At 39.9% G+C, this 24739-nt stretch overlaps 1 protein-coding gene across 1 annotated transcript; it reads left to right on the top strand.

Moving 5' to 3' along the window:
- The first annotated feature begins 1916 nt into the window (after window positions 1–1916).
- On the top strand, window positions 1917–21722 carry LOC120532510 (C-X-C motif chemokine 11-1). Its single transcript, XM_039758549.1, has 4 exons — window positions 1917–2202; window positions 14622–14748; window positions 19858–19944; window positions 20082–21722. The coding sequence occupies exons 1-4, from the start codon at window positions 2145–2147 to the stop codon at window positions 20170–20172; spliced, it is 363 nt and encodes a 120-aa protein (XP_039614483.1). The 5' UTR covers window positions 1917–2144; the 3' UTR covers window positions 20173–21722.
- Window positions 21723–24739: the final 3017 nt, after the last annotated feature.

Here is a 24739-nt window from a genome sequence, read left to right as displayed (position 1 = left end):
TTGGAGTTTGAAGCCCCAGTTTAGCTGGTCATCTGTTAGCTTGTTTCATATCTCATTTCTGCTTGGCTGCCATTTAATGAAGAAAGGAATCAATTCAGAGGGCTGAACTCTTCTAACAGGGCTATTAAAGTGATGGGGAAAAAGTTAATTAGCAGTGAAAACTAGTCACTGATTAGGAAAAGTTAGAATGAAAACCTGTAGCCACTGTGGCACTCCAGGCCTGGAGTTCGCCACCCCCGTACTAGGGTGTTGTACCGTATTAGCCAATATGGATGTAGTGAGAAGTTAAGCAAAATGACACCTTTTATTGGCTAACTAAAAGATTACAATATGCTTGCATATAGTAGTATTTTTAGTTAGCCAATAAAAGGTGTAATTTTGCTTCACTTCTCACTACATTCAAATTTATATTAAAAAAAGATTTACCGCATTTGACAAGGGATGTGATGTAAATATGAAGCAGTACAACTGAAACTAAAAAATACCGCTTTTTTTAAGGTTCGTCTGCACCAACCCAGCCTAAGTGTCAAAAATGCTTTTACATTTCTAGCAGAGAAAGAGTGTCGAAGTATCTAAACACGACAGAGCATCACCTTTATATTACGAAATTAGAGCAAAATGTATACCATCCATCCATTTTCCAACCCGTTGAATCCGAACACAGGGTCACGGTGGTCTGCTGGAGCCAATCCCACCCAACACAGGGCGCAAGGTAGGAAACAAACCCCGGGCAGGGCGCCATCCTACCACAGGGCACACACACACTAGGGACAATTTAGAATCGCCATGAGCCTAACCTGAATGTCTGTGGACTGTGGGAGGAAACCGGAGCACCCGGCGGAAACCCACGCACACATGGAGAAAACATGCAAACTCCACGCTGGGAGGACCGGGGAAGCGAACCCGGGTTCTCCCAACTGTGAGGCAGCAGCGCTACCACCATACTATAATGTATTATTCATAATTATATTCATATTTAGGTGAAAGTTTGTTTAATGCAATCTGTAGCTTTATAATCCGCACCGATCCATCAATCTACCAAACCATCAGATTTAGGTGCAGCGGAACACCGACTCAGTGATCAGAACACTCGGACCAATTTAGCGACTTACCTACACATCCACAATACTGCTGGGAAGCAATACGTGAATTTTGTACATGAAAATTACATTAAATTTCATTCATTTTCATTCTAATTCATTCATTCATTTTGCGTGAGATTTGAGAAACAAACAGGCTCTTTCACACAATGTAAAGATGTTTGTGCACGAGGTGACCAGACCTCAGCGAATACGGCGCCGTGTTAATCGGCACCCTTAATGCCATGCTGAAGTATCGGTTCCTTACCAGAGGAGTGAATTTAGCCCAATACCACGACTCGAAGTTAGAGGTCTGCTCTTTTGATGGAATAATTATACCGACTGCGACACGTCACATTTGCACCCGAAAACTAAAACATGATAATATGGTGAGGCAATCCGTTTTCTTAATCTGCAGAATTATGTAGTCTTTCTTCTCCGGCCATGGACACAGCGAAGATAACATATTTCCCTAACAGTTTTAAAACTAAAGCCAACAGCTGTCTGAAGGGCGAATTGGGAATTAATAACTGGGACGCAGTGCATTGGAGCTTTTAGCAGCAGTCAACTTGGTCGGGACGCCAGTCCAGCATAAGGTGGACATTAATTAACTTTTACTTGTCCAGTTCACCCACCTGGCATTTCTGTGAAACATGTGAGGGAAGCAAGACCCCTCGGAAACTCCGAGACGGCAGTCGGTTCGGGAATCCTACCTAGCCGTGTAGCATTGCACTCCCAGAATCTGATTATGGTGAGAGAGATGGGAGTTTCCGAGAAGGGAGAACATTTAAAACACGTGAGTTTCTTGCAATCATTCATTCATTTATTCAAGTCAATGTGTTTACATCCGCCTCTAAAATACACGTGTGAGAAACAGGCATTTCAACTCGTATTATCGCCAAATTATGTTTTAAACAATCGAACTTTAAAATCAGGTTTCGATGTTAGGGGAATTTGGCTTAGGCATTGCCAAGTTTCCGTCCATCCCAAACGTTTTCCAATATAAAACCGAAAGTTCTTGTGCTATTTGAAGGTCTGACGAAGCTGACACTTAGCATAAGTAAAATGCATGTTTGGCTGGCAGCAGTTGCAGTTCTTACTGTCTGCATCGCAGATAGTGAAGGTAAGTAAATCTCTGCTTTTTAATGGCATACCTCAGTAATCCGAAAACGTTAAATACTTAAACGATAATAGCTCGAAATCCAGTAACTGTTTAGCAATAAAGCGACAACTGGTGATGTGCTACCTGAAAGGAGCTATTTAAGACAATAATTTCGCATTTTTTATAAAATACAGGAACTAACTTAAATAAGAAAACGCAAATCGTTATCCTTTATAATCAAATACCTTATCTTCTTTGAAACATTAACGTAAATTATATATAGTTTATGCTGCTGTAACGTGACAACATTGTTTTGAAAACTGTTAATTTATATGAAAGGGTAAATAGAATATGTAATAAAAAGTAAAACCACGCGATTATATCGGACGTTAATTTAGTTGTTTTCGATTCACAACCGGAGTTCTAAACTAATGCTAAAACTGGATATGAATTTCCCTTGTATGGTAAATGGTGATTCAAAATAGTCATGACTAAAATTATAAAAGACAAGGGTTGATTAGATATCGATTTACGGAAGTTTATATCTGCAGAATATTAAATGACTAAAGAGTAAATCCGTATGTGTGTTGCGTAGTAGTTAAGGCTTTGCAAACACCGAGGTTGTGGTTTCAAATCCCGCTACTGACACTGGGTGTCACACTGTGTGTCACTTTAAGTAAGTCAGTTCACCTGCCTGTGCCCCATCTGGAAACACACACGAAATGTAACCGATTGTACCTCAAATGTTGTAAGTCAGCCAAATAAGTAAAAGTCATGTAAAATTACGATTGATATTCCAAATATATGTAATATGCGCACGGTCACGTCGCCTTTAAAAGGCATACCGCAGACAGAAACCGAATGGTGAAATGCGTGTTGATGTAAGTAAGCGAGACGGAGTTTACATTAATTTTACTTGACACATATGTTTATACCCAATACAACACGTAGTGCAGTAGTTAGTTGCTGTACTCCAAGACTGCATTATCAGTATCGTTTACTTGTGGTGACTCGGGTCATTGCCCCTAAATTTAACTAGATGGTATACTGAATAGCTTGTCACCAGCATATTTTATACAGAGGCAACTGTGAATGATCTACTCTTTAATGTTTTGTTTTAGACATATCTAGGATGATTATATATTAAATGATATTACTAAGAAAATTCATTTTTAGTACTTTTGGGAATATAATTTTTGACCGCCTATAAGTAAACGGATTTAGAGGATATTGGAATTAATAAATGGTGAAAGACGAAAACGATAATTTTGTATCGGACGAAGCTAATTTTTCATACAATAATAAACTGTATATATAATAAAACGGTTTACACATTTTCAACAATGAAATAAATGCACAACAATCGTAGTGAAGCATTTTCATTTAACAGTCTTAACTTCCACAGTTCGCGAAGTGTATTTGTTGTGTGAACCTGAAAGTAAAAGTACACCGTGGAGTGTGAATTTAACTGACACCGCTCGACTAACGGTCGAAGAATCCAAGTGTAAACGAGCCGATGTGTTTACCAAGTGCTATTTGGACACAATATTATTACGATGGCAGAACTCTTACTCTGTTTTCTTTCGCTCCTACAGTTAAACATTGGCAGAGTTAAGACTGAGTTTTCCCATTTCTTTTAATGTTTCTTCTCACTGGACAAATTTAATTTTGTTTAGGATACGTCCCCTATTAAACGAACGTACGAAATAGGAAACTGCACACATCAATTAGTTCATACTAATTTGCAGTGATGTGAAACGTCATACATTCTCAGACCATCTTAATCTAATTCAGTGCTAACGTCTACCCCAGCAGCACTGGACACAAGGCTGGACGTGGTACAGGTCCAATAAGGACCACCAAACGCAGTCGAGACATAATAGGGTACAAATCAAAATACCACCGGGAAAATCGAGGCAGACTCGGGGAGAACTGGCAAACTCCACAAAGACAACAACTGGACACAGGATTTGAGCTCAGGATGTGCATGTATATACAGTAGTATGTTTTTAAATTTATATACTGCACAATTGTAGGTTTTATACATATAATATCTCTTGTGGGGAGAAGGGAAGGGGTGTTCTCTCAGTCCCCTGAACCAAAAAAAAAAAAATCCACCGAAACTAAAATAAATATAGTACAGAAGAGGGCTTTTGTTGCAAGCAAGAAAACAAACAGAATAAGCAGAATGAAACCTCTTACATTTCTCCCCCGTCTACTCCTTCCACCATTCTTCCTTCATGGAACTTCTTTTTTCCAGGTGAACTCTTGCACACTCTCCTCCTGATTCTAAGTTCATGTGGTCATAAGGCCATTTTAAATCACTTCCTTTAAGTGCTTCTGGGTTCAGAAAAGACTAAGGGAGCTTCTGCGTTCATTCTGGTAGAAGTCTTCCAAGTGGCCCTGCATTTCTTGATCCCAGCTTTGCAAGATATAGCTAGGGCACTTCTCTATACACTTGAACATCATACTGAGACACCTAATGGCACAGTGGACTTCAAGCATGCTGACTGTTGTCCTCTAGTACCTTATTGGTGATCTAGAAGTGACTTGTTCTGGGGCTCCATACAAAATTTTCATAACTACCTTCTGTATTTGTTTCATTGCTCCTGCCATGTTGTTCTCACAACAACTTTCCGGATTGCTCCAACTTCATATGCATCATGTTCCTGCCTGTATTTTCCCCATGGCCAGAGTTCACAGTTGTATTTCATGTCTGTATTGTTTGATTTTTTATTATTTATTTGCATTAATGTTTCTTTTACTTATAATGTACCTTTTTCTGTGTGAGTGTGTGTTGGGAAAGGGGCGTGGCCTACGTAGTGTCCCTTGTGTTTTGTGGGTGGTTTCCCCAAGGGGCGGGACCACCTGCCAGTCACCACCAGAAATGACCCTCCACCCTGTTTAAGGGAGGGCCTCTCATAGTTCCTGGCAGCTCATTGAATGCACTGGGAGTGGAGTGTATTTTTGGCGAGTTTGTGTGCTATTGCTTTGCTTTGTGTTTTCTGATATTTCGACCCTGTGCTCTGCTTTTGACTACGTCTCATGGATTCTGTTTTTGTTGCCATGCTTATTGATATTTTTTGGACGTCTGCTCCGTTTTTGACCACAATTTTTGGATTCTACATTGGGACTTTGTTTACTGTGTATCGCCTTGCCATTTCAGGCATCTCCTTGTGCTCTTCAGAGCTTTGGGCCTAGCGTCAGGCTTTTGGTTAAAATAAACCTTTAATTTTATTAAGATTTGTCTCTGCCCATTTTGTCTCTAGATTGTGTTTCTCTCCTCTAGTCTGCAACCTTGGAACTGTTTTTACAGCTGAGCTTTTCTGAACTCAGGCCACTTCACGACATTGTGGACACATGTAAGCTGTTGTACTTGGTGCACTTAAAATGGAATGTGATTTTATACTAGTATTTTTCAAAATGGCAGAAATGCAGCAGGTATACTGTCAACTATTTTCGCATCATCTGTAAATTTGTATATGCCACCTTTGTGATTTTTTTTTGCTTTTTTCTTCCTTAGTTTTGCAGCTGTTCTTCATTTGCATTTTCTGCTTTGATTTACTGTTTAGCCCTCTTTAATCTTTTTCTTTTTTTCATTTTGTATCCTGGTGCCGTTATTAAGTAGTCTTTTTTGGGCCTTTCAAGCAAATTAGTGTCAGTTGCCATAGCACACCAACAAAAAAAGGAAGAATAGCAAAGACCTATAAAGAGACAATCACAATAGTTATCAAATTAAATAAAAAAACAAAATAATCAGGATCACATGCACCTGTAGCTGGAGAAAAATAATGAATGCGCTGCATTTGTTCATATCTTATCCATTTTAAAACCTTTTCAGCTTAATTTGCATTTTCTAGCTCAATTTTTTTATAATGTTTCTGAGAAAGTGTCATTCAAGTAAAACTTCATGACCCTACACATACCTTTCGAGTTCCATGTTCCAAATGTTTCCTCTGAGTGCTGATTGACCTTCCTTAGCAGCAGCTCTGCTTTCACCCTTTGCACTTTTCATTGTATAAGCCTTTAAGTACCATCTTCCTCTAGTTAATCATTTTTTTGATGGCCTTTTGTTATGAATGTCTTCTTTGGACGTGACTTTTATTGGGAATGATTGAGTGTACACAAGAAGTAACAGACTTTTGTCACTTCTACTCCATGTGAAGTGTCCTCCCTGGATAGCTTCTAGTCATCAAAGAAAAAAAGGCACCCAATTCATATTATTTGTGACCACACTTTATTTATTTATTTATTTGATACAGGTTATTCACCATTATTGTCTGGGACAAGAATCCAGATACAGTCCACCTAAGTTCCATTCACATTTTATCATCATCGCTTGCGGTCCTAGTGAAGCATAGGCCACCAGCAGTTGCCATCCAAATTGTTTTGTCCTACACAGTTCTCCCAGTCTCTCTCCAAGTTTTCCCCATTCTGGCCTCCATATCACATTGCCAGGTATTTCTTGGCTTGCCTCTCTAATGCCTTTCTTGAGGGTTCCAACTTAATGCTGATGTTAGTTGCTAATTTTCTTAACACATCTTCTATCCAGTTCCATCTTATATTTTGTGATCTCTATATTGTTTTATTTGTTGCTTCAAGGTAACATATGTTTAGCATGCTAATCTGAAGCATTATGATGAGGGAATCTTTGGCAAATGTTTGTAAATTGTTGAGGCAGGTTTTCATGCATTTCTAGGTTTTAGTTCTGTATGAGAGAACAATTTTGCATTTGCATTGCACATTTGACCTTGGTTTGGATGGATACTAACATACAATTCTGTATCTTTTTCACTGGGATGCATGTAACCTGGGCTTTATCTATGTGATACATTTGCTGTCAGTGCCATCTTGACGGTCAATAGAACTACTCAGTTATGTAACCATTTGTACTGTCAAGGGTGATGGGTGTATTATTCATTATGTTTATTTTTAAGTTTTGACTCTTTTTACTTAAAGGCCTTCTTGTACTGTTTTGTTTGCTAACTTGATTTCTTTACATTACATTTTTGATAGTCATGGAGAGCAGAGCTAAGTCATCAGATAAATCTAGATCTTAAAGTTGGATCCAATGGCATCCACTCCATTTCATTACGATTATTTGTACAGTTTGTTTTCATGATCCAGTTAATAACTAGCATGAATAGAAATGGAGACAAGAGGCAATGTTGTCTAAGTCCAGTTTTTACTAAGAAGGTTTTTGGGAAATTTTGAACTACAACTTCCTTTACTGCCAACTGATCTGTTTGCATTAAATAACACTGTCAGAATACTGTTATATATTTATGGTGTTATATTACAGAATCCGAAGGATATTATGAAGTTATTTCACTAATAAATGCATGTTATTACTGTGAAAGGAAAGAAAAGAGCAGGTGGAAGGCAAGTGGGGCCATTTACCAAGAAGACAAAAGAAAATGAGCATGAAAATCAATATTGTAATTCATCAGTTTTAAAAGTCTAATGGCCTTTCCCTAGCTCACTGAAAACATTGCAAAATTTAGCTGTGAATTCTCCTTGCTTAGAAAGTTAGGATACCATTGAATGTGCATTGCCATCTTTTATAATGGCAATGTGATGATGTCACCCACAGTGCTGCTGTTGGTCTTTTTTATTATTTGGTCTGTTTTAAAATTTTTTATAAGTTACTATTTGTTCCTATTCAGGTGTTTTCATATACATTTTGATTTTTTTATTCCCCAGAAGCCATGTCTTCCATTCATTTATAGTTCGGTTTTATTCTGAATAAATCAGAATTATTAGACTTTCATGTGATACTATTTTTTGTGTTACCATTTTGTAGTTCATTTGTTTATTGTGGCTACTGCATTATTATGCGAGGACAACCAGCCATAATGTCACCAACTGGTCAGCATCGTGCATAAATTGGTTGGACAAAATTGTGGATACAAACAAACTGTCTAAGCCAGGGGTGCCCACACTTTTTCGGCTTGAGAGCTACTTCTAAAATGGCCAGGTCAAAATGATCTACCTACATTAAAAATGCTATATATACTGAGTATACTTTATACATAAAATGTATGTTGTCGTACCTCGCATAACTGAATAACCTTTATGGCGCAATAACAGTTCAATACATGTATGGTCACTACAGTATTTGGATTTAATATTCTTCATGTAGGAAAAGGCTGACTCGCATAAATAAGTAGTAATGCAGTCAAAGAGCTTTTGAATTCAGCCGAGTGAAAAATGACGGTTTTAGTTCCCTCTCCTTTCTCTTTTTCTCAAATCGCTTTTTGGAAGGACGTCAGTTTCGTAGTTTTTATGAACAGTTCGAAAGTGCCTTTCCACATTTTCCTTCTTTGGAATAGCAATGATAGATTGACAGATCAGACACACGCACTTCGATTGTGACATTGTGAGAGAAAAAATCCTCTTCCAGTTCCACATCCAGCCCATAACCTCCCCAAACATTTTTTAAATCCCTTCTTTAGTCGATATAAATTGGAAGGCTAACTAGATCACAGTCGGAGTTTTGCAGTAGCTCACGTTTGATCGTGCGTGCGGGATGACCAGTGTGTTAGAAGAGAAGAGATCTCAGACTGGCCGCCCTGTATGTCAATCAAGTGGCAAATGCCATAGGGAGGATATATGATAGACTAACGTTTAAAAAAAACGTTTTTTTTAATGCAATGCGATCTACCTGCACTACCTTCGATCTACCGATCGATCGCGATCGACGCATTGGGCACCCCTGGTCTAAGCATTCTTGATGATTTAGTGTTTCTGTTTCTCTGTCTTTTTTTTTTTTGCTTTTATATTTTATCTGTAGTTTTTGCTAAGTATTTTGGCTTGGAAGTCTTGATTTATTGATTTCCTTGGCCCATTTGTTCAGCAGCATTTCATCTTCTGGTCCTTTATTTCTTTAAAATGCAGTGTTTCCACTATTGGCAACCATAACAAGACTGAACTGAAGCACAATTGGAAAACCAGAAAAAGCTTTTAGAAAACAAGGTTTAAGAAGAACAGAAATGTTCGGCAAATGGTGTTTTGAATCCACAAAGTTGGAAAAGGAAATGCCCGGAATGTCGACTTTTTAACCCGTCTCATCGTCACGGACGTCTCATGATTTTTGAGGAAATGCCCTCTGAAAACATAGAACTGTCCTAATGAAGGAATGACAAAACTGGCCACAGTGTAAAGAACCAAAATTATAGTGAAAACGGCACAAATAAATTAACAACACCAAAAATAAGTCTCTGATCACAAAATCGATGTTAGATTCAGAATCAGGGGATTAGGAAACCCCAAAACAGTTGCTTAGACTCATGAAAAGATGAAGAGAAACACGAGAAAAAATTAAATAAAGAACCTATTCATAATAGATGCTGAGACATTTACAAAATTATGCTAAAATTAATAGCACTAATTAAAATCAACCAAAAAATACATACAATAAATACAGGGGTAATCAAAATTAGGATTACAGTTCTTTTGTATAGAAAAAGACAATGCAGGTTATGATTATTGCAACAACTTTACAGCTTTATTAACTTTATTAACTCAAAAGAATGTCACATTGGCACAGTGCACTTGGGTACAGTGCTCAAATTGCTGGCCTTCATTATTTACACATTCTTGTAGCCTACTTGCTACACTCAATCACAATTTAATAAAAATAATAAGAAAAAGACAAATAAGAAGAGAAATAATAATAATACAGTAATAAAAAAACTGTGTTTTGCATACGGGCGGCTGTAAGTGCTGCGCTGCTGCCTTGCAGTTAGGAGACCCGGGTCCTCCCTGCGTGGAGTTTGCATGTTCTCCCCGTGTCTGCGTGGGTTTCCTCCGGGCACTCCGGTTTCCTCCCACAGTCCAAAGACATGCAGGTTAAGTGGATTGGAGATTCTGAATTGGCCTTAGTGTGTGCTTGGTGTGTGGGTGTGTTTGTGTGTGTCCTGCGATGGGTTGGCACCCTGCCCAGGATTGGTTCCTGCCTTGTGCTCTGTGTTGGCTGGGATTGGCTCCAGCAGACCCCCATGACCCTGTGTTCGGATTCAGCGGGTTAGAAAATGGATGGATGGATGTTTTGCATACTCATAACTGAAAACCTACTTTTGCCCACCCCTGTGTATTAAATAATGCCACATACAAGGTACAGATTTCTTAAATAACAGATTGACAATGTTTTGTACTTTACTTATTAGCTTAACATGCATCACAGGAAAATTAATGGAACAAATTATCAAGGATAAGTTTGGGCAACACATGGCAAGGACAGGAGTTATCTGAACAGTCAGCATGGGTTCAGAAGAGGGAGGTCGTGTTTTACTAACATGCTGGAATTCTATGAGGAGGCAACAAAAGGATACGATCAAAAGTGGAGCACATGATATTATTTATCTGGACTTTCAGAAAGCATTTGATAAGGTGCCACATGAGAGGTTGGGCATCAAATTAAAAGAAGTAGGAGTTCAGAGTGATGCTTTTAGATGGGTGCAGAATTGGCTCAGACACAGGAAGCAGAGGTTGATGGTGCGAGGAACCTTACCAGAATCGGCCGATGTTAAGAGTGGTGTTCCACAGGGATCAGTGCTAGGGCCACTGCTATTTTTAATACTGTATATATAAATGATTTAGATAGGAATATAAGTAACAAGCTGGTTAAGTTTGCAAATGATGCCAAGATAGGTGGATTAGCAGATAATTTGGAACCCGTTATATCATTACAGAAGGACTTGGATAGCATACAGGCTTGGGCTGATTTGTGGCAGATGAAATTTAATATCAGTAAATGTAAAGTATTACACATAGGAAGTAAAAATGTTAGGTCTGAATACACAATGGGCGGTCGGAAAATCGAGAGTACACCTTATGAGAAGGATTTAGAAATTGTAGTGGACTCTGAACTATCAACTTCCCAACAGTGTTCAGAAGCCATTAAGAAGGCAAACAGAATGTTAGGTTATATAGTGCCTTAATGTGTGGAGTACAAGTCCAAGGAGGTTATGCTCAAACTATATAATGCACAGGTGAGGCCTCATCTGGAGTGCTGTGCGCAATTTTGGTCTCCAGGTTACAAAAAGGACATAGCAGCACTAGAAAAGGTCCAGAGAAGAGTGACTAGGCTGATTCCAGGGCTACAGGAGTTGAGTTATGTGGAAAGATTAAAAGAGCTGAGCCTATACAGTTTAAGCAAAAGAAAGATTAAGAGGTGACATGATTGAAGTGTTTAAAATTATGAAGGGAAATAGTACAGTGGATCGAGACTGTTATTTTAAAATGAGTTCATCAAGAACAAGGGGACACAGTTGGAAACTTGTTAAGGGTAAATTTCACTCAAACATTGGGAAGTTTTTCTTTACACAAAGAACAATAGACACTTGGAATAAGCTACCAAGTAGTATGGTAGACAGTAAGACTTTAGGGGCTTTCAAAACTTGACTTGATGTTTTTTGGAAGAAATAAGTGAATAGGACTGGTGAGCTTTGTTGGGCTGAATGGCCTGTTCTCGTCTAGAGCAGGGGTGCCCAATGCGTCGATAATGATTGACCAGTAGATTGCAAAGGTAGTGCAGGTAGATCGCATTGCATTCAAAAAAAACTTTTTTTAAACATTAGTCTATCATATATCCTCCCTATGGCATTTGCCACTTGATTGACATACAGGGCGGCCAGTCTGACATCTCTTTTATTCTAACACGCTGATCATCCCGCACGCATGATCAAATGCGCGAGCTACTGCAAAACTCCGGCTGTGATCTAGTTAGCCTTCTAATTTATATCGACTAAAGAAGGGATTAAAAAAAAAAATGTTTGGGGAGGGTATGGGCTGGATTTAGAATTGGAAGAGGATTTTTTCTCACAATGTCACAATCGAAGTGCGTTTGTCTGATCTGTCAATCTATCATTGCTATTCCAAAGAAGGATAATGTGGAAAGACACATTCGAACTGTTCATAAAAACTACAAAACTGACGTCCTTCCAAAAAGAGATCTGTCAAAGAGAAAAGCGAGGGAACTAAAATCGCCGTTAATCGGACATCCGTCATTTTTCACTCGGCTGAATTCAAAAGCTCCTTGACTGCATTATTCGGCTCTACTTATTTATGCGAGTCAGCCTTTTCCCACATGACGATTGTTAAATCCAAATACTGTAGTGACCATAAATGTATTGAATTTTTATTGTGCCATAAAGGTTATTCAGTTATGCAAGGTATGACAACATGCATTTCATGTATAAAGTATATTCAGTATATTATATATATATATATATATATATATATATATATATATATATATATATATATATATACTAGCAAAATACCCGCGATTCGCAGTGGAGAAGTAGTGTGTTAAAGAAGTTATGAAAACGAAAAGGAAACATTTTAAAAATAACGTAACATGATTGTCAATGTAATTGTTTTGTCACTGTTATGAGTGTTGCTTTCATCAAGGATTTGATTATCATTATTTCTTTCAATCAGGTTCGTATTTGGAGGACGTGTTGTGTTCAAGTTACATTCCGTGTTTGTCAACCATTGTAAAGATAACAGGTTTCATTCATCGAAGTGTTCACTACCCAAATCGCTACTCGTGAATCTAAGATGTTTAACAGGCATTCCTGGTATTAACTTGTGGATTTGCCTGCGAATATTTAGTGGCAGCGTGTCTATGAACTTGTGGAATTGCCTGCGAGTATTTAGCAACAGTGTCTCTATTAAGTTGTAGATTTGCCTGCGAGTATTTAGCGACAGCATGTCTATTAACTTGTGGATTTTTCTGTGAGTATTTAGCGACAGCACTTCTATGAACTTGTAGATCTGCCTGCAAGTATTTAGCGACAGCGTGTCTATTAACTTGTGGATTTTTCTGCGAGTATTTGGCGGCAGCGTCACGAAGTTGTTTCCGTCTAGCTGCATCAGAAAATGTACCACGATGTCTGACACACCTCCTTTTTACTGTTTTCTCACAGCTTGGATTGCTGCTGTCATAATCGATTTGAGTTTTATGGTTTGTTTCAATTACGTTAGTATTTGGAAGACTTGTGTTGAAGTGACATTCGGCATCTGTCAAGCGTTGTGAGCATACAACCGGCTTCATCGATAACTTCACATCCAGCTTTTGAGAGTTGAAACATTCATAAACATCAAAGTGTCCACTACTCAAATCGTCAGTTGTGAATCTAAGATGTTTAAGAGCCATTGGTGGTTCTCCAAAGGTGTAAAATATTTGGCCATTTCGGTACACTTGAAAGCAACAACCGAACAATTCAGCGGCAGCCATCAACTCACATGCAGAAGCATAGGTGAAGGGCTTAAGCATTTCACTCTTATAGTGCCCCTGTGTAGTATAATTATCTCCTGTACCGTCATCAGTCCACACCTTGAACCTGTCCCTGTCATTCAATACATAAGACACAATGTTCCTCCGGATATCAAGAGTGAGCCTGATATGGCCGTGCAATATGTAACACAGAGAATGGAAAAGGTAGGCGGCATCTTCGGGCATGGAAACCACTCGGTAAGTGACAGTTCTTTGATCGATGGTGATCACCTTGATAGACATGTTAATGTGGGTACGGTTGGAATGATAAAGGAATGGGTACCTGAATAGTAAACTAAGTCTAAAATACCTACACAATAACTATAATCGTAATAAACGAACAATAAAACAGCAGAGAAGCCGTGGATTAAACAAAAAAGGCTGCATTTATCAGCAGGGAGACACGAACACCATGGTGAACCAAGGAAGGGAATGAAAAGACCGGAGCAAAGGATGGCCTTATATGGACAGGCAGTCAATTACATGGGAGGCGTGGGGATGGGGGATGCAACATAGGCAGGCAGCCAACTACGTGGGAGGCGTGGTGATGGGGGAACGCAATGCCGCAAGGAAATAGGTACCTGAACAGTAAACTAAGTCTAAAATACCTACACAATAACTATAATCGTAATAAAAGAACAATAAAACAGCAGAGAAGCTGTGGATTAAATAAAAAGGCTGCAGTTATCGGCAGGGAGATGTGAATACTGTGGCGAAGCAAAGAAGGGAATGAAGAGACCGGAGCGACGAACGGCCTTATATGGGCAGGCAGTCAATTACGTGGGAGGCATGGGGATGGGGGAGGCAATATAAGCAGGCAGCCAACTACGTGGAAGGTGTGGTGATGGGGGACGACATATATATGTACGTAAGTAGGATTCAATTATGACCATTACGCATAGAATTTCAAAATGAAACCTGCTTAACTTTTGTAAGTAACCTGTAAGGAATGGGCTTGCCAAATTTCAGCCTTCTACCTACACGGGAAGTTGGAGAATTAGTGATAAGTGAGTCAGTGAGTGAGTGAGTGAGTCAGTCAGTCAGTGAGGGCTTTGCCTTTTATTAGTATAGATATATATATATATATATATATATATACTAAGTGTGGGCACACCTGGTCTAGAGTGTTCTAATGTTCCAATGTTCTTCTTTACAGGGTTGATGCCAGGCAGCAGGCTGAGATGTATTTGTTATGGAAAGAAGTGGAACAACATCAGGTTACACCAAATAAATACAGTGACCATGCACCCAAAAAATCAGTACTGCGACAATATTGAGATTGTGTAAGTAATTATTATAAAGACATAATGAAGAGATGACTGTTAATTTCCCGCTTGCTTCATTTATTTTTGCAATGCTAGCCTTTTTCTCAAAAGATTCTCTGTTAGCCTATTACTTTTGAGAACTTCCAAGTTACCAGTGTTTGATGTTAAAATTGGTGTAACATGACTGAAAATGTGTATCAAGAAAAATGAAATATGACACAATATAAAATAGATATAAATAATATAGAAAAAAATTGTCTTGCATCATCGAGGGAATTGTAAATGCGAAAGGGTAAAAATCTTGCAAGAAAAGAAAATGGGGAAACAAACATAAAAAGAGATATTGCTTTAAATTTTTGAGGTAAGCTGCCCAGGATGAAAACAGAAAGACAACTCAAATGAGATCGTAATGTTTTCTTTCACATTAATATTTGAAAGGCCGCACAGGGTCATCTTAATACTGTATAATTTCAGTAAGAAATATTAGAGCCTAACTTATCCATCTATTTTGTAACTATTGTATTCACTTAATGCAACTATAGTGGTGTGGGGATCCCAGCTTTAGATGCAAGGCAGGAAACTGCAAGCCGGTTCACCCTCAGGGAATCGCGCCACATGGCTGTACTGCCGTAACTGACACTCCGTCACAATGCAGGTAATGTGCCTCATTTGGGACTCCATGAGCAACCGCTCAATCAACACAAAGTCAAGCCAGCGGTACCCAAGGATTCTCTAAGAGTTCAAACCACCTTCAAACCACCAAGGGTTAATAACAGTTTATAAATATTCTATTACTTCTCTGGGCTCTGTTGCCAATTAGATGACCTTACTGGGCAGCTTCTCAGAGCTGCAGGTAGAAAAGGAGAGACAATGTGACTGCCCTCTCTTGCCCAGATTACCTCAGCAGGAACAGAATGAATAGATAAATATACTGATAGACAGAACTTTATTTGTCCCCTGGGGGAAATTTGACTTTTTACAGCACCCCATTACATATTGTAAATTGTGCATAATGGGACTCAGTTTTGTTTTAATTCTTTCCTTCACTACTACCTCCAGGAGGTCCAGAGTGTGTCCCATAACTGATCGTTCCCTTTTAATTAGCTTGTTGATTCAGTAGGCCTATCTTAAAGTAATGTTATAGGCTCAGCACTACACAGCATAGAACATCACTTGTGCCATCACAGAGTTGTACAAGACGTGAAGGATGTCACTATTCGCATTAAAGGAACAGAGTCTCTTAAGAGAAAAGAGCCTTCTCTGTCCTGTTTTATAGAGTTCCTCTGTTTTATGAAAACAGCCCAACCTGACATTGATGTGGACCCCCAAGTATCTGTAGGAGAGTACCACCTCTACATCCACTCCCTGAATAATGAACGGGCAAAGAGGCTCCTTGGTGATGTTATCTGATCCAAGTTGTTTTCCACAACTATGCTTGAGTTTCTCAAAATGTCTACAGAACTTGTTGCAGTGTTACACTGCACTGTTCTGCAAGTATACTGGCAAGGGCAATACAAAATCAAGACCTAATCAGGTAGTGATTAGGAATAACTTTATTTAATGGCATAATGTTTGAATTTTGCCTTGCAGTTAGGAGACCCGGGTTTGCTTCCCGGGTCCTCCCTGCGTGGAGTTTGCATGTTCTCCCCGTGTATGCGTGGGTTTCCTCCGGGTGCTCCGGTTTCCTCCCACAATCCAAAGACATGCAGGTTAGGTGGATTGGCGATTCTAAATTGGCCCTAGTGTGTGATTGGTGTGTGGGTGTGTTTGTGTGTGTCCTGTGGTGGGTTGGCACCCTGCCCAGGATTGGCTCCTGCCTTGTGCCCTGTGTTGGCTGGGATTGGCTCCAGCGGACCCCCGTGACCCTATTCGGATTCAGCGGGTTAGAAAATGGATGGATGGATGTTTAAATTTTTAATCTGAACATCGCAAATAATAATTAGATCTAATGTGTGGTTATGAACATGAGTCAGGCCATTGACAGTATGGCAAAGCCCTACTGAGTTTAACAAATAAATACACAAATTGCTAAAAGTGTCAGTTTCTACATCAGTATGTATATTAAAATCCCCCATCAACAATACATGATATTAATTTATGGCTGAATGAGACCAACGCCTGCCAAATTAAGTTTTATGGCCCTGGTGGTTAGTAGGCTAGAACTAAAATTGTGCCAGAATCTGTTTTAATACCTAATATGAGTGCTTCAAAGGATGTAAATTCACCTAAATTTTTAGAAGTGGTTAGAAGTTTATCACATAGAATTATATCAAGGCCACCTCCTTGTTCACTGTTTGCTGATTTATGAAAGAATGTTTAACCATTTGGTGATGCACTGGCTAAGAGAATAGTGTTAAGTTTACTAAGTTTCAGTGAGAAGACACAAATCAGATTTTGTACTTAATATAATATTGTTTTCCAAAACATCTTTATTTCCAAAAGGGTGAATGTTTTGTAAACAGCATTTACTGCAAAGTTTTTGTACTGGTGTTATAGTTTTTACTTTAATTTGAATTAAATTACTAATACTGGTGCCCCTTGATCTAAGTTTAGTTAATGCATTCCACCTAATGCTGATGGGATAGGCTTTGGAGCCCAGAAAAGATGATCTACTGTAGACTAAGCAGGTTCAATGAATCAGTGAATGGATGGAAAAGAAAAAAACACTAAAATGTAGTCTCAAACTTCTGTTCATTATGATATTAATTTGTCATGTAAATGTAATGTCATGCATGCCATGGTGTTGTAGTGACACGGTCGCATTAGAACATTTGAATGATGTAGACGAGATCAGGCCATTCAGCCCAACAAAGCTCGCCAGTCCTATCCACTTAATTCTTCCAAAATAACATCAAGTCTAGTCTTGAAGGCCCCCAAAGTCCTACTGTCTACCACACTACTAAGTAACATATTCCATGTGTCTATTCTTCTCTGTGTGAAGACTAAGGGCTTGTTTATACTTCACGCTCGGAACGCGTACGTGCGTGCATCATGGCTGCCACGCATTCCCAGTGTTCATTTGATGCGTCCTCTGAGCAGGTCCTCAGAAATTAACGCAAAGCATGCACGAGTTGCAGTACCAGGAAATAGTCGCGGGGTTACAGTGTGCTAAAAGTCGGAACGTGGCGTCAGAGTCTCTGGTTACTATTTACATGTGACAGAAAGCTTCTATGCCAGGGGTGTCGAACTCTGGGCCTGGAGAGCCACAGTGTCTACAGGTTTTCATTCTAACCCTTTTCCTAAAAGAAGACGAGCTGAACTGAAACGTCAAACTCCAACCAGTTTCTTAATGTGAAACCAATTCTTGCTGTTCATTAAACTCGTTATTTAATTACATAGCTTGTTGCTGCTCTCATTCTACCACAGCAGACATTTCCAAAGCTGTTGATTTTCTGTTTTTTCTAAGAGCACTGTTAAAATGTTTGGGTGACCTCGGAGATCAACCTTACTGAGACCTCCACCTTTCTTTATTTTCACATATTGTGTGATGGACTCAGGTGAGCTGGTCATGTGGAGGCTTGTTTCGTGTCTCATTATTGTTTGGCTGCTAATTAAGGAAAAAGCGACAAATAAGGGTCCGGAGTGAAGTTAATTAAAACTAAAGAAAAAGAAGTTAATTAGCAGTCAAAAATGGTCAGAATGAAAACCTGCAGCCACTGCAGCCCTCCAGGACTGGAGTTTGACATCCATGCTCTATGCAGATCCTATGGGATCGATGTGCGCGCTTCGATGTTTGATGAATGGTTTGATGTGGTGAAGCAAAATGCCGACATACAGATGCATTCGTGGTGCTTTAATATTCAAGCGTTGCATATTCCCGATTGTAATGACACGAAACATTTTAAAAGTCCCGCATACCATCTTTTTTGCCATTTTTTTTTTTTGCAACTTCACAACAGCGGCATAATGTACAGTGCTGTAATTTGAGCCACTGAGAAAAAAAATTAAGGACATGGTGAAAAGGTGTATTTTGTGATTAAAATGCAAATTTCGTCTTTAATCTCAAAATGTCCACTTTAACCTCGTAGTTTACTTTATCATTAAAGCAGACCGTCGTAAACGTCATCCCAGTTTTTAATCGCTACGGCAAGCAGCAATAGATCACCACACAGAACACATTAAATGTATAATATTCCTGCAAATTTAGAATCCTTAGATTTATACTTGATATCACTTTCATGATGAAGTGCATTAAAGTTTTTATGTTACATTTTATAGATAAATCATTAATTTTGTTTATATAATGAATACTGTTAATAATTACACACATGGGGGTGACACAGTGGCGGAGCGGTAGTACTGCTGTCTCACAGGGAGTCACGTCGCTGGTATTCCCTGCTTGGATTAAACAGTGTGCTCCAGTTTCGTGTATGTGTGTGCTTGTATTCACCTTGCGATGAGCTGATGCCTCGTCCAGGGATTGTTACTGCCTCGTGCCCAATGCTTGCTGGAATGGACACATCCCTGGATTGATGGATGTAATCATTAAACATCCTTTTCAGAGATATTGTGGTAAGGTGTCATCGGAATTTAATGGGTGTTCCAGTCAATTCACAACACAGAGAAGCCAAACCTGTTCTCACCGTGATGATATCTCACACTGCCACCTGGTGGATTCCTCCAGATTTATGTAAAGTACGCGTGCAAGTATAAACAGAAAAATGCTTGCGTAGCAGGAGCGTCTGCTGGAGCATGTGTAGCGTCACATGAAGTATAAACCCAGCCAACTCCTTAATGTTTGTGTGAAATTTACTCTTAGCAATATTCCAACTATGTTCCTGTGCTTTTGTTGAACTCATTTTAAAGCAACAGTCCCAGTATACTATATACTAATTTCCTTGGTTGGGCAACTATTCCAAAATCCTGGGCATGAATTGTATTTCACCACTGTTTGTATAATTAAAATGGCTCCACAACAGTGAGTGTGGCATGTCTGTGTGTGTGTCCCCTGCAATGAACAGCTGCTCCATCCAGGGTTTGTTCCTGTCCTGCTCATGATGCTGTTGGCAAGGGCTCTAAACCCAACTAAGCTGTTACAGAAAATGGATAGATGGATTTTATTTCTTTATGACATTGTCCATTCCATCATAATATCTTCTATTAAATTCAATAATTTTATTTTGGCAGTGCTATCTTAAAAAATGGACAGAAAGTTTGCCTTAATGAAAACTCAAAAAAGGTGATGGAGAAAATTGAAAAGTTTGGTCAAAAGAGGTACGTACTGTATATTGTAGGACTTGATAAAGCACTAGGAAACTGGTCAAGGTACGATTGAAAAAAAAGTTTCTTAAGTCAAAAGCTTCAGGAGATACCACTCCGTCCATCAGTTTTATCATTTCCATTTTTTATAGCTTCCCTAAAAAACAGCACCTTCCCAAGATGCGTGGAAATAAACGCAAGAATGGGCGCAAAAGAAACAAAGGAAGAAAAAACAAACAATAAATAGTGAAGAGGTGCTCTGACTCTTCATAACTTGCATGCGTTTGCTCATAGTGCTTTGTTACATTTTTATTGTATCAATGTAATCGATTTATAATGCAGTACACTTTCATGTATTAGAAATACTTGATTTTGGTCGGGATAAAAAGTTTTAATCCATGATAATTATAACCTTAAAATCATAAACTTAAATAGTACAGAAAGCCTTTGCTTTCTGCAGTGTGTTTGTAATATTATAATTTTTTAATCTTATGGTTAAATTCACACACACTACTTTTATATAATGAATGTTTTCAATTTAACCTACCTTTTAAAAAGTTGTTTAAAATCACAAAAACTTTTATGTAGGGCAATTGCTAAGCATTAATAAAACAGGCAAATATAACTGGTCTGTCATCAGTTTCTGGTCTTTTTTATGTTGCTTATTCTGCATCTTTGGCGGTGTGTTGTCACAGCAAGGACTGGTGACCCTTCCCTGTGTAGGAACCAAAGGATAAGACTGTATGAGGTTTCACTGGAAGACCTTATTCTACATGGTAGTCATAGTTGACTTCAGAGTAGGATCACTATGTCTTTGGCTTGACAAATCTGGCTGGGATGCTGAACCTAGAACCAGACACTGTCTGTGATGAGCCTGCATATTCTGCCTATAATCACAGCCATTTTCTGCAGATATATTGGTATCCTACTATATTGTAAAGACCTTAGTATTTGGCAGAATAGTAACACTAAAGTTTTGCCTTAATGAGGAGTGTAGGTGTGTGCATAAGAATGCCATCTATGGATGCTTCCTGTCTTGTACAAAAATTCAGAGAAAACAGACTTTAGCTCGCTGAGATACATTATTGGATTAAGCATGTGAATAAATAAATAAAAAACAAGTAAATAACATACCTAATGTACTGTAAATGCAACAGCTGAAATAACATTAAGATCTCTTATAACATTACAAGATGTTCACACTTTTATTTTTGGTTGAATAGATTTCTGTAGAGCACTACTAACAGGACTACCTAAAAAAGGCATCAATTGGTTACAGTTAGCTAGAACTGCATCTGATTGAGTGGATACAAGAATCTTAGCCGGGAAAAGAAATTCTGAACTCAACTCACTGGTCTTAGCATTGTTACAATGGGTACTTGTGTCCTTTAGAATTGATTTTCAAATACTATTCATGGTATATAAAGCTCTATATAATCTTGCTCCTTCCTGTACATTGGAGTGCTTATCTACCTTTCATTACCAGCTGTATGCTTTGTTCTTCTAATAGTGTTCTGCTTATTATTTCAAGAGTATAAAAGACATGGTAAGGCAGCCTATTATGCATCAAAATTCTGGAATACTTCACCAATACAGATACACCAGACTAACACCGTGAATCATTTTAAAATACTTCTAAAAACTCACTTTTTTAATTTGTCACTCTTATAGCAGTATTTTAATTCTACTTTTAATATATATATATATATATGTATGCATAGCAATATCATATTCTTCATGGATTCATGGATTTGCAATCATTAATAATCTCTACTTTTCTCTGGTTTTTTTTTCCGGTTTTCTGTGGTGGCATTTTGTGCCACCACCACCACCACCTGATCAAATTGCTGTACGGCCGCCTGCGATGTTCACATGAGAGCGAATACTCCAACTGTCAGCCACCCACACCATCGAATCGTCTACCATGAAGCTTAAAAACAACTGGGACTACTTAAGAACATTTATGCTAGACAGAATTCCCAGTGGGGGCTGGGTGGTCTTTTGGCCTTGGAACCCCTGCAGATTTTGTTTTTTTTTCTCCAGTTTATCTGGAGTTTTTTTGTTTTTTTTTCTGTCCTCCCTGGCCATCTGACCTTGTTGTCAGACTAATCTTCAGAGACTTAAAAAAGATATTTATGAATAAGAACTCTACTTTATATATTACTTGTAGATCTGTGTTATGTAAGTCAATATTGATTTATGTTTGCTTATTGTTATTTATTCGTTCCCTTTCTTATCTATTTTTGTTTATATTTTCTTAAAACTTTTTTCTTTGATGACTTGTATAGCACTTTGAGCTACATCCTTTTTATGTAAATGTGCCATAGAAATAAACTTTGTCTAATCAAATCTAAATGTTGAAATGTAGCATTTCTTATGTCCTTTTAATTTTCATCTTTATCATATGCCATAAGTACATATTGGTCATGGTGGATTACGCTACCCGATACCCAGAGGCGGTTCCCCTGCGCTCCGCTAACACAAAAAATATCGCACAGGAATTAGTCAACCTATTCTCTAGAGTGGGTATCCCCAAAGAAGTCCTCACGGACCAGGGTACACCCTTCACCTCAGATATGTTCAGGGAGGTTGCCAGATTACTGCGAATAAAGCACCTGAAGACGTCTGTCTACCACCCTCAAACAGACGGGCTGGTGGAACGTTTTAATCAGACGCTTAAACAGATGCTCTGCAAGGTAGTCAACGCCGATGGCAGGAATTGGGACCAGCTCCTACCGCTCGTGCCTTTTGCTTACCAGGAAGTGCCCCAGGCCTCTACGGGCTTCTCCCCTTTTGAATTATTGTACGGGCGACAACCCCGAGGACTTTTAGACATACTAAAAGAGGGCTGGGAGGCTGAGGCCCTTCCCTCCTCCAATATATTGGAGTATGTGGCACAACTGTGCAACAGACTAGCTAAAATCAGGCCACTCCTAAACGACCACGTGACTCATGCGCAGGCAGAGCAGGCCCGGTGTTGCAACCGCAACTCCGTCCTCCAAGAGTTCCGCCCTGGGGATCGAGTGATGGTGCTCGTTCCTACCTCCCATTCCAAATTGCTAGCTCACTGGCAGGGGCCATCCATATGAGGTTAATGAAAGAAAGGGGCTCGTCGACTATTTAGTTAAACAACCTAATCGTCGGCCGAGCGAGAGGATCTACCATGTCAATTTGTTAAAACCTTGGAAGGACAGGGAGGAGTCTCCCGACACTCGTAGATCCCTCTCCCTATTCGCTAGCATGTCTGCCCTTAACCTTGGTGACGAGCTGACACCCTTACAGCGGCAGGAGATAACCCATGCAATCCAGGCCGTCCCCGAAGTAGTGAGTGAGTCACCGGGCCGGACCTCGCTGATTGCGCACGATATAGTCACGGACCCCGGAGTAATCGTCCGGGAGAGGCCCTATAGACTCGCGGAGGCAAAACGCGGCGAAGTGAACTGGAGGTGCAACGGATGTTGGATATGGACATTATTGAGGAAAGCCATAGTCCTTGGTCCAGTCCTATCGTCCTCGTTTCCAAGCCAGACGGCTCCTGGAGGTTCTGTAATGACTTTAGACGTCTGAATCAGGTCTCCAAGTTCGACGCCTACCCGATGCCCCGCGTTGACGACCTACTTGAGTGGCTGGGTGTGGCTCGATACTTGACTAATCTTGACATGACGAAAGGGTTATTGGCAAATTCCCTTAACGGCATCTGCAAAAGAAAAAACGGCCTTTAGCACCCCTAGTGGACATTGGCAATACAAGGTCCTCCCATTTGGGCTGCACGGGGCCCCAGCTACATTTCAACGTCTGGTGAATAGAGAGCTGAAGCCCCACCAGTCCTATAGTGCCGCCTACCTGGATGACGTCGTCATCTATTCCGGCACCTAGGAGAAGCATCTATTGCAGGTCTCTGCTGTCCTCGCAACACTGGCTAAAGCCGGCCTCCGTAAATGTTTTTTTGGCTTAAAGGAGGCCAAATATTTAGGCTACCTTGTGGGACGAGGATAGGTGAGACCCCAATGTTCCAAAGTCAAAGATATCCTGGAATGGCCCCGTCCGAATACCATGAGACAGGTGCAGGCTTTCTTGGGGTTGGCGGGCTACTACCGCCGGTTCGTACCCCGTTTCTCCGAAAGGGCAGCACCCTTGATCAATTTAACAAAGAAGGGTGCTCCCCTGAACGACAAGGCGGAACATGCATTCAGTGACCTAAAAAAGGCCCTAACGTCGGCACCTGTATTAAGGACCCCTGATTTTGGGCTTCCTTTTATCCTCCAGACCGACGCTTCGGACACAGGCCTGTGTTGAGCCAAAGCGTCGATGGTGTTGAACACCCCGTGATGTACTTAAGCCGGAAACTGCTGGACCGAGAGACCAGGTATGCGGCAGTGGAGAGGGAAGCCTTGGCCATTAAGTGGGCGGTGACTCATCTCCGGTACTACCTGTTGGGTCGCGAATTCACTCTAGTGACTGATCACGCTGCGCTTCAGTGGATGTCCCTGCACAAAGAGTCGAATCCGCAGGTCACCAGGTGGTTTCTGGACCTACAACCCTATAAGTTCACGGTCACTTATCATCGCGGCAACCTTCAGGCCGATGCCCTCTCTTGCCTCCACGACCTCTCGGTTAGGTCCGCCCGACCTGACGGTCTTGGGCTGAGGAGGAAGTCGTGTCACGCACGCGCGAATAGGAGACCGCGGACGGACTTTAAACCACTTCGGAAGACGTTCGCCGGCAGGGAGTGGCGGGGTACTAACATTTCTCCTTTGATTTCTTCCAGGAAAAAAGACGCTCCGCCATCATAAGCCTTCCCGCAGTACGC

This window comes from Polypterus senegalus, chromosome 7 (assembly GCF_016835505.1).
Source record: "Polypterus senegalus isolate Bchr_013 chromosome 7, ASM1683550v1, whole genome shotgun sequence".
Lineage (NCBI taxonomy): Eukaryota > Metazoa > Chordata > Cladistia > Polypteriformes > Polypteridae > Polypterus > Polypterus senegalus.
Note: the sequence above shows the minus strand (reverse complement) of the source record. Positions and strands in the feature narration are given on the sequence as shown.